Here is a 10,945-nt window from a genome sequence, read left to right on the forward strand (position 1 = left end):
CATTTCTATGTTGATCTTACTTCCCTGGGGTGTATTCACTAGGAACCAAACGAGCCAAAACGGGGAGGGACTAAACTGAAATTGTCCAATAACAAATGCATCGTTTTCATTGCAAAACGTGTGCACTAATGAATACGCCCCTGGTTAAGAGGTGCCATGTCACAGGTGCATCATCACCTCAATGTTGTGTCCTCCTCAGGTTCCCAGCGGTCTCATGTCTGTGGCAGTTGACCTCCTCCATTCCTGTTGATTCCCGAGAGCTGCTCTGAACTCCCACTGCTGCCCACCGGTCCCAGCCATGGACCCCTACCAGGAGCCTCGACTCGGTTTCCAGCCCCCGCTTGACGAGGGCGCCCCAGACCTGGAATGTGCCATCTGCTTCAGCCAGTTCAACAATGTCTTCCGCACTCCCAAGATGCTCCAGTGCAATCACACCTTTTGCCTGGAGTGCCTGGCCCGTATGAATGTCAAGTCAGCCAAGCCGGACTCCATCCAGTGCCCATTGTGCCGGGGCCACACACCGCTACCCGACCTGGGGTTGCCCAAGCTGACCACGGACCGGGCCGTGCTCTCTTACCTCCCCGGGGCCATGCAGCGTGTCTACAGCATCCGCTTCAACCGCAACAAGGGCAAGCTGCAGGTGAAGAGGACCACCGATGTACCCCCCCCCCTGAACTCGCTGCGTTCTATTAGTCACTCTCTGGATGTGGGGCTGCCAAGCCCCACAGGAGGCAGCGGGGACGTAGAGGGGGGGCAGAGGCGAAGGCTCGGGGCACTGCTGAGACTGTGTCGTAGACCAGGATGCAGAGCCTCCCTCCTGGTGTCAGTGGTGATGATGATGGTGGTGCTTACCTGCGTCATCATCTTTCTCCTCGCATATAAACAGCTATAACACCTCGGAGAGAGGACCTGATGGACCTCGGAGAGAGACGTTACCCGGCTTCTACTATCTACTGTAGCAGTTTTCAGTACCTTTTTTTTTTTTAAACATATTTTTTTAAAGTGTATCTATTTCTTAGCAGTTGTGTATCTGTATGCTGAATTTGTGTACAACTATGACGCATGTCGTACACGAGAACCACATTTCCCTCTGTGGTTTTCTGTTTATAGGCTGTCATGTGATACATGTCATAATATAATAGTCCTGCTGTCCTCCAGGTTTCCATCCACAGTAAACACACTCCACGTACTTCAATGCAAATCAATAGTGACTGGCTATACAAATGCACAGTTACCTTTTTTGAGTAAGACACTGCGGTATCACTGTGAGAAACAGTTAGGGCTAGGAGATTGGAGATAATCTTGAGGTCACATGTGGGGGGGGGGGGGGGGGGGGGATATCAACGTAGCAAGGGGTTGAAGATTGAAATGTGGAATTAGTATGTTTGCTTATACCAATTACACTTTTTTTTTTAATATATATTTTTTAAGGAAAAAAGCCATTTTGGTTGCATGGATATTATCCAGCTGATAGAGACATAGAATCAAACAGTCAGAATAACAAATACAATTGTCACATTTTCTCCAGTTTATGCTTTCACACATATCAGGGTTTTAGGATTGTCTTGTTTTATAATATTTAAAAATAAACCATATTTTACATACTTTGGCTGTACATTTGTCAAATGTTGCTCTGGCAAATTATTTGCATTTCCTAAACTTGAAATAAAGTCGACATGGATTTGGTGCCCATTGTGTTTGTCTATCAGAATACATATGTGAAGTTTCTTTGAAGATGATGTTAGATTGGCTTAGATGTGTCAGGGAGATTTGCTTGTATAATATATTTGTATTCAAAGTGAATATTCAGTTATATTACACTGTGATAACAAATGAAGTAGCACTTCCAATAAGGGATGCTAATTTACTGAGGTTCAGATTTGTCTTTCTCTGTGGTCTCCACCAGATGGCGTCACAGCATTGAACAGAGGACTGATGCGCGTCACTCTAGCGATGCATGTCGCGCATGTGTCATGGAAAAGTACAGAGCTTTGTTTTGAAGTTGTGCTCATCTGGCTACTGACTGACCAGTTCACCGGCTGACAAAGGGTCAAGTAAGGTCAATGAAAATAATGACGTAAACTGCTGCTGCCTGATAGTAAGATTTGTAATGGGAACCTAAAAGATTGAGAAATATCTGGGGGAGGGAGGGGTCAGAGGAAGCATGACAAAGCAGGAAGTGTAAAGCAGTGGATTTGGGTTTTTGTAATACAGGAAGTTGGGCCTCGCATGGGAATATCCAGTTATCAATCGACCCAAGTAAAAAAAGTACTTGAGACTCCCTTCTATTTTTCAATGAATAGAAAAAGAGCAAAGTCAGCACTGTCCTTGCAGTGAAATAAAGGAAAATGTATTCCATCTGACAGTTAGATGTTCCTCCTTTTATTCCATCTGACCGTTAGATGTTCCTCCTTTTATTCCATCTGACCGTTAGATGTTCCTCCTTTATTCCATCTGACCGTTAGATGTTCCTCCTTTATTCCATCTGACCGTTAGATGTTCCTCCTTTTATTCCATCTGACCGTTGGATGTTCCTAATTTATTTCACTGCAGATACTGAGTGCTGACCTTGCTATTGTTTCTATTTATAACAGCTTACCTTTTTGCTCTACGCACCACAAACCTAAGAGTCTATAATTAGACCTGTGGATGGTTTTTCCCCATTTCCTCTAATAATCTTCAATGACAATTCTTTCTTCCTCCAGTGACCTCTGAAATGTGGTACAACCAGAAAAATTTCCACAAAATAACATTGGTTCCTTTGAAATGAATGAGACCAGTCAAGTTACTCTCTTCTGTCATCATAGCATATACAACATGTTTTACATGGCACCTGCAGTAACAGAGTAATATATTGGATTCCGGTTCAAGTTCTAGGTGGATGCCAGTCAAGAATGTAGCCAGCAGAGGTGCGATGCATACAATACAATGTTCCGTTGAGATCCGCGTTTTAGAGATGTTAACAATGAGGAAATTGGAAAAAGAGTCCTGCACACAGTAGTCCTGCCAGTGGTACATTTACATTTACATTTTAGTAATTTAGCAGACGTTCTTATCCACAGTGACTTACAGGAGCAATTAGGTTTAAGTACTTTGCTCAAGGGCACATCGACATATCTTTCACCTAGTCATCTCAGGGATTCGAACCAGCGACCGTTACTGGCCCAAAGATATTCTCTTTGCTTTTGTACATTGATTTATTTTGACATGATCAGTAAAAAAAAAAAATGTGTATGACATATTGCCTTATAAACCATTGTCATCACATGCACTAATCACATGCACTTTTAGATCACACATTCCCCTGAAAAGGAAGTTCAGGATTTTTAACTACTGATGAGTAAAGTTAGCTGTGGTTTGTAGTGACTGATTAAAGATAACTGCACCATGGATTCCAGGTCATTCTGACACAGACTGGTAGTTTCAGGGTGAGGAAATGGGTAATAATACCAAGGAAATGAATGGATTTAGTGATGGATGTCGTGAGCTGTACAGTTGTGTCGTCATTTCAGCTTCTGATAGGATGGGGAGGATCTAGGGGTTTCCTTTGTGTGTGAGTGCACGGGGTGGGGTTTGTGGGTGTTTCACAGGACAGAACGGGGTACTCCCTTCGCATGTGTGTGTGTGTGTGTGGGGGGGGGGGGGGGTGCAGGGGGTGGAGTTGTGGGTGTTTGTGTCGTGGGGTGTGCTTTGAGCGGTGAGCTGAGCCACCATGGGAATTTGGCAAAAAATGTGAGATTTGAAAGTACCAATGAGGATCTTCTCTTTTGCACTTCAATAAGAGGCTTTGTATGGTTTCAACAAATGACAAAAAAAGCAAAACAGTGGGCCTTGAAACAGTGGTTCTTGGTGTGGGTGATGGGTACTGAGTGTCGCTCCATGTCCTGTCTTCTCTGGCAAAAACACTGTACCCGAAAGAGGTCACTGCACTCACAAAACCTCCGGATAATTCTCTTCCTCCAACGTTCTAAACCCCAATCACAAACAAGACTCATCAGCACGCCCACGCAGTTTGTGTGTGTGTATACATGTGTGTGTGTGTGTGTACACCTACTGTGTGTGTGTGTGCCGGGACTCAGTGCTGCCACACTAAGGGGGACAATGGTGAGCATGAAAACATAGCTTGAATAAACAAAAGGGGCTCTGTTTTGAAATCTAAACCGCTGAAAGTAAAGATAATGAGCAGACAAACAGTCTCCAGTCCGCTCTCTCTCTCTGGGACAAGGGACAGGCAGTCAGCACCTGCTTTAGTTGGTTAGCTATATTAACGCTTACATTGGATTAAAATCAAAGCCACATAAAAACGGAGACATATCACATGCTCACTGAGGGGTTTATTACACAATTGAATTTCAGAAAGTGACACTGTCTGTCTGTCCACCTGTCTGTATCTGTCTGTCTGTCCACCTGTCTGTATCTGTCTGTCTGTCCACCTGTCTGTATCTGTCTGTCTGTCCGTCTGTCTGTCCACCTGTCTGTCCACTTGTTTGTATCGGTCTCTCTGTCCAGCTGTCTGTCCGCCTGTCTATCCACCTGTCTGTCCACTTGTCTGTATCTGTCTGTCTGTCCACCTATCTATCCACCTGTCTGTCCACCTGTCTGTCCACTTGTCTGTATCGGTCTGTCTGTCCACCTGTCTGTCGGCCTGTCTATCCACCTGTCTGTCCACCTTTCTCTGTCCACCTGTCTGTATCTGTCTGTCCACCTGTCTGTGTCTTGTCTGTCCGCCTGTCTGTCCAACTGTCTGTATCTGTGTGTCTGTCCACTTGTCTGTCCGCCTGTCTGTGTCTTGTCTGTCCGCCGGTCTGTCAAACTGTCTGTATCTGTCCACTTGTCTGCCTGCCTGTCTGTATCTGTCTGTCTGTCTGTCTGTCTGTCTGTCTGTCTGTCTGTCTGTCTGTCTGTCTGTGTATGGTCACGTGAGCATGCAGCAGTGTGATCAGTTTGATGTATTTATTAAAGTATTAGTATAATGTGGAACTACACGAGTCGATGTTGTCACCCATTGTGTTTGTGAAAGGTGGTGCAGTTTTCATTCAGCAGTAATAACTAGCCATTACCAGCTCCATGGATACACACATAATGTGTTTGTGAAAGGTGGTGCAGTTTTCAATTAGTATTAATAACTAGCCATTACCAGCTCCATGGATACACACATAATGTGTTTGTGAAAGGTGGTGCAGTTTTCAATTAGTATTAATAACTAGCCATTACCAGCTCCATGGATACACACAAAACGTGTTTAAATGCCAGTTCCGTTACCAAGGTGGGGCCGATGCATACACACACGCCCACCCAACACGCTTACACTATGATATAGCACGGAGACAGAGTACCACTCACATTTATCTGTCAGTCATACAGGGAGGGACACACCAACATTGAAAAAGAAAAAGACTGTTCTGTTACTTTTGTTTGTCTTTGCTGTTGCATGGAAATGAACGTCTTAGCTGATACAATTGTAATGAGAATTATCTCACACGAAGATAAAGGGCAGATATCCAGACAAACACAGATCAGTTATGATTTATTTTGTTGTTTAGTCAACATACCTGACTGATGAGAAAGCATTCTGTATCCCCTGGCTAGACCTGGCTAAACCTGGCTAAACTTGGCTAGACCTGGCTAGATTCACCACACAGTTCCACCAAAGTGTGTCACACTCAACTGGAGATGGGAATAACATGGAATTGTATCATACACAGCATCAAACATTCCCTACCCCACAGATACGCACGCTCCACCCAAAATGAATACACACGCACACACGCACAGACACACACACACGCACACAGAGAGAGAGAGTACAGGCATGTACAGGCATGCAAACAAATCCCCAGTCCAAGGACATCCCTCTCAGACTCCTCAACCTCTAGCCCATACCCCCTAAGCAGTTAATCAGAAAGGATGGGGATAGGTTTAGACAATATGGTAGTTGTTTACACCTGTCTAACCTAGTTTCCGTGCTAATTGTGTATGTGCACATAAAGGCCTGGAACCAACCATACAAATCTGTCCTGTGTGGGAGTGAACTAGTTGGGAGTGAAAGTACTTGTCATTATTTGATCTTAGTGAATCACATGACTGTGAGGCATGGCTCAGAAGCAGAGACATATGGTGTACCTGGAGACTGTGTTCAGAGGGAGCCATCCCCGAGACAGAAACACAATCATCACACACACACACACACACACACACACACACACACACACACACACACACACACACACACACACACACACACACACACACACACACACACACACACACACACACACACACACACACACAGACACACACACACACACACACACACACACACAGACACACACACACACACACACAGACACACACACACACACACAGAGAGACAGAGAGACAGACAGACAGACAGACAGACAGACAGACAGACAGACAGGCAGGCAGGCAGGCAGGCAGACAGACAGACAGACAGACAGACAGACAGACAGGCAGGCAGGCAGGCAGGCAGGCAGGCAGACAGGCAGGCAGGCAGACAGACAGACAGACAGACAGACAGACAGACAGACAGACAGACAGACAGACAGACAGAGTTTCCCTTTTCATAATGATCCATTTGGAAATGATTATGTAGGCAATGAGTAGCGCATGATGGGATGTTGTTTTTAAAACTGTCAGGGACCAATGGTTTGGTCACTGGAAAAGAAGAGGCTTGGATGAGAGAGGAGGGGAAGAACAAGAAGAGGGGGAGGAGCGAGAGCAGGGGTGGGAGAACGAGCGAGCCTCACTGGACACAGGTGCAGCCTGTGCGTGTGTTACCGTTTCGGACGAGCGCATTTGTGTTTGCCATCCTTATTCACACTCTGCGGGGGTCGAGACTTTTGCCCTCTTCGGTTGTCACCACGGTAAGACGAACACCACGGTCACCACGGTCACCACGGTAAGACGAACACCAACAGCCCTTCTCATCCTTCCCTCCTCTCTTGATACATGCAATCTATCTCTCACTCTCTTTTTTTACTCCTTCAATTGCGTTCCCTCTTTCTCCTATTTTGTCCCTATTTTGTATCCCTTTCTGCATTGTGGTAAATATCTCTCCCATCAAGCTTAAGATTTAACAATGAAATATTTATATCTCTATTTTTGTCTCTTCGACATGTCTCACTCTATTTTTCCCCCCTCTCTCTCTTCCTCCACTTGATGACTAATATTTGCATACTTAGACGGTTCTGTATCATTTGTAAAACATTAAACCTCTAAAGTTTGCATTCCTTTCTGGGGAGCACACAGACACACAGACATTATCCCACCCATCCATCGACACATGCAATTCTTCATGTATTTTGTGTTTCAAACTTGACATTACACCCAGATTAAAGCATGGGACATTTCAGCAGACATTTCACTTCCTCTTTGTCCAATGCAAAGTTATTACTCCATAAATAGCACTATGCAAAAGGCTTATGGCCTCGTTTTCTACATGGGATAATGTTACTTGTTCATCTGACCAAACTTCAATTGCAAAGGGAGAATGTTTTCAATAAAGTATTGGAGTTATTTTGGGGTCATGAGGTGGTTGTTTTCAGCCATGTCAACATTATCTGCACCAAGTGACAGGTAGTTCACCGATTTAAGAACTTGACTTTGATGCAGGGTTGTTGTGGGGTCAAAGTGTGGTGTGTGCGAGATTAAGAATCTGTAAACACTTGTCTTACCTGAGGAGTCTGAGTAGACACACAAACCATCCTCTATAAATACACAGACGCCCTCATGTGCCAAAACCAAATCTTAAATAATTAATGACCTAATTACTCCTGTTTTTGTTTTAACCAAAATCATCCAAACCTCAGGAGTCACGCAAATCCTGCGTCCTCACTTGCTAAAGAGATTCATAGACACACAACTAATATCTAATATACACTAATAGGTGTATATTTTAAGTTCAAAATATTGCACTGAATGAGACATAATAGCCACAAGTGCACCGTTTATCTGTCATTGAGCAGACACTATGAACTAATGAACTAACACAGTGTGAAGCATATTCACCTTCAGACAAACGTTGCTTCTTACACGTTGATTGTCCTTTGTTTGAACATAGCGGCTTACTGGATCCCCAGGAAGAATAGTTGCTGCCTTGGCAGGAACTAATGGGGATCCTTAATAATTACAAATACCACACCATGCTGTGTCCGCACTCCTGTCCCTCTGTCCTATGCATCTCTGTCTTGTTGTTGGACAGATGGGAGATAAGGAGGACAGCTCAGGGAGCTTCTCAGAGGAGGCCAAGACAGAGGAGCAGAAGGCCAAGCTCATCCACCCAAGGCCGTCGCTGATATCCCCTGAACTGAAAGCCATGATCCGCATCAGGACCAAGTACCAGGCTCTGAAGAGACGTCGGCTAGACTCAGCCACTGGGCTCTTTGCCTCAGGTAGACCCTCCACGGGCCCCGACCCCAGCTTACCCACCGCCTCAGGTAGGCCTTCCATGGGCCCCGGCCTACCCACCGCCCCAGAGATCTTCACCTCCAATGTCAAGCAGGCCACCCACAGGAGGAGGAGGAGGAAGGGGTCTCGTGTGCTCTTCCCTAACAACTGTTGCAAGGTCGTCCCCAGTGACAAGGACCGGAGCCGGGCCAAACCTTTCTTTGTCCTCTTCGGTATCATCGTATCCCTTCAGGTCACCTCTAAACTTGTCTCTTTACTGTGCTTAGAAGATTTCCCTCTCCTTTTTTCCACTCTAACTCAGTCCCTAGTTACCCAACTACAGACATCATTATCCCTTAGGGTTAATGTACAGGCTCAGCCACATGATTGGCCTAGTACTGTATATCCCACGGTTGCCATCATAGCAATAGGATACATTGCTTCTTTTTTTTTCTTTTTCTTTTTACCACTAATGGTGTCGAATTATACTCAAAACAGCTGAAGGGCTTTGAAAATGCCGATTATGATTCAGTTTCATTGTGGATGAGGATACAGTGGAGTTCTTTTCTAGTTATGTGATTTGTAAAACGTTTCCCACTGCTCATCTGTCCTCCTACTACTGGCATTGAACAGAATAAACAGCATGGAATGTTATTCCAGTCAATAACACTTAATTAAAATGACTTCCCTTCCTGTCCTCTTGCAGGTTTACAATGCCATCGAGAACTTGGATGACCATGTGGCACCGTATGACCTGGAAGGCCTGGACAAGACGCTGCGCAGGGAAGTGTTTGGCCAGCGAGCAGCGATAGAAGAGCTGATGGAGCACCTCCAGGGCTACCTGTCCACCTACGCTCACTCCCAGCCCTTGGCCTTGGCCCTGCACGGCCCCAGCGGCGTGGGCAAGAGCCACCTGGGCCGTCTGCTGGTCCGCCACTTCCGCTCGGTGCTGGGAGAAGACCTGGTGGTGCAGTACTTCACCCTACACCACTGCCCCGTACAGGGTGATGTGGGCCAGTGCGCCCGAGAGTTGTCCCTCTGGGTGGAGGAGGTAGTGGAGCATGCCGAGGCTCAGGAGAAGATCCCTGTCTTTGTGCTAGACGAGGTGGAGTTGATGCCGGCTCCTTTGCTGGACGTGCTGCAAGGCCTGCTTCAGCCCAACCAGACCAACGAGCATCTGAACGTCATCTATGTCCTCCTCAGTAGTCTGGGACAGGAGGAGATCATCAGACACATACTGCAGAATGTCTCCTGCACTGCGAAGTCAGCCGGAGCTCTTCTGCGGCGTACCCTGGCAGAGCATCACCCTCTGTGGGCAGAGGTGGGGCTGGATATTGTGTCCCTGACGCTTCTTGAAAAAAGCCATGTGATGGAGTGTTTGCTGGAGGAAATGACGCAGGAGGGGTTTTACCCTGACCACGGTCACATCGAGCGGCTGGCAGGGGAACTGTCCTATTTCACCACCATGGGTCACCAGTACTCACAAAATGGCTGCAAACAAGTGGTGGCTAGAGTCAACCTTTTGTGAGAACATCCACAGAGTGACAATAAACATGGTGTCTGATAGACAGTTGTCCAAAAACAATTAAATCTAATTTGTACAACTTCATTCTTACTTACTTACCTGCTACTCTGTGAAAGAGTGTCACAATTTTCTCTGTTTGCCCACTTTACCCAAGGATCTGTTTGTGGTTGGATGGCATAACTACCATTTGTTTTAGCTGGCATCCCGTGGTTGTCACGTTGGAGTTTCAGCATGCTAGTCTAGCATAGAAGCTTTGGGTTGATGCACGTGCACAAGTGACAGATTTGGTCTCCAATTCACCTCAGCATTTGCTCTGGTCCCTCTGAATGATGTTCCAATCAACTCTGGGTAAAGCTGCTCTTATGCTGTGTAGCTAAAAGAAAACATCAGGGTGGGGAAGAGTATTCCTCGTCTGTTCAAGATTTTAAAAAACAACAACCCTCGTTTGGTTACTGAATGGCCTTGAGACAAACGCCAGCGAGCCAGACTGAGGCAGTCAGGCAAAGAGAAGAGCCTAATGACGTTGAACTCCATGAACTTGTTTGTGCTCATTAAGACGAGGCGTCGCAACATTGTTCCAAAACTTGAGGAGCAACTATCTTTTTGTTTTTACTTTTCAAAACCACATGCGCGTCTAGGCACGTCCTTCTATCCACCATATCCAACAATACCCAGATAGATAGATATTGTTTTCTACTATTGAGCTCTCATGAATTCCTACCATCTTGAACGATCTTGGGTTCAAAGCATTCAAACCATATGACATTGTATGCCCTATTCCGTGTGCACTCTTCTTGAAAATAAACCAAAGGTTAATTGTAGTTGAATATTGATGGTTTGCACTGTGTCTCCTTTTAGAGTTAGTGAACTATGAGAACAGGGTCTTACTAATGGGATTATGTATATCTTTAAAGCACTTTTTGGGTCTCAGAATGACCTCAACAAAACAAAGGGGAACTGCTTGAACTTCAGAGGTGCTCCCCTGGTGTTCATCTCTTCAAAAATGTAGTGATA

General features: G+C 45.6%; 2 protein-coding genes across 3 annotated transcripts; both read left to right on the top strand.

Moving 5' to 3' along the window:
* The first annotated feature begins 217 nt into the window (after nt 1-217).
* Nucleotides 218-892, top strand: LOC120050181 (RING finger protein 223). The gene has a single exon (XM_038996835.1). It carries the CDS (start codon nt 299-301, stop codon nt 890-892), a length of 594 nt encoding a protein of 197 aa, XP_038852763.1. The 5' UTR covers nt 218-298.
* Nucleotides 893-6,768: 5,876 nt separating this feature from the next.
* On the top strand, nt 6,769-10,723 carry tor4ab (torsin family 4, member Ab). Of its 2 annotated transcripts, XM_039000747.1 has the most exons (3): nt 6,769-6,919; nt 8,222-8,659; nt 9,113-10,723. In XM_039000747.1, exons 2-3 carry the CDS (start codon nt 8,222-8,224, stop codon nt 9,932-9,934), a joined length of 1,260 nt encoding a protein of 419 aa, XP_038856675.1. In that variant the 5' UTR covers nt 6,769-6,919; the 3' UTR covers nt 9,935-10,723. The 2 variants fall into 2 exon arrangements, with proteins under 2 accessions (XP_038856675.1, XP_038856667.1); XM_039000739.1 differs by lacking the exon at nt 6,769-6,919 and having other exon boundaries at nt 7,959-8,659.
* The last annotated feature ends 222 nt before the right edge of the window (nt 10,724-10,945 follow it).

Source organism: Salvelinus namaycush, chromosome 1, assembly GCF_016432855.1.
Source record: "Salvelinus namaycush isolate Seneca chromosome 1, SaNama_1.0, whole genome shotgun sequence".
NCBI classification, from domain to species: domain Eukaryota; kingdom Metazoa; phylum Chordata; class Actinopteri; order Salmoniformes; family Salmonidae; genus Salvelinus; species Salvelinus namaycush.

Excerpts from the sequence above, each read along its gene's own strand:
- LOC120050181 (XM_038996835.1), top strand. The coding sequence starts at position 299 with ATGGACCCCTACCAGGAGCCTCGACTCGGTTTCCAGCCCCCGCTTGAC.
- tor4ab (XM_039000739.1), top strand. The coding sequence starts at position 8,195 with ATGCATCTCTGTCTTGTTGTTGGACAGATGGGAGATAAGGAGGACAGC. Across the intron at positions 8,660-9,112 it reads GTATCATCGTATCCCTTCAG|GTTTACAATGCCATCGAGAA; the intron begins GTCACCTCTAAA and ends GTCCTCTTGCAG.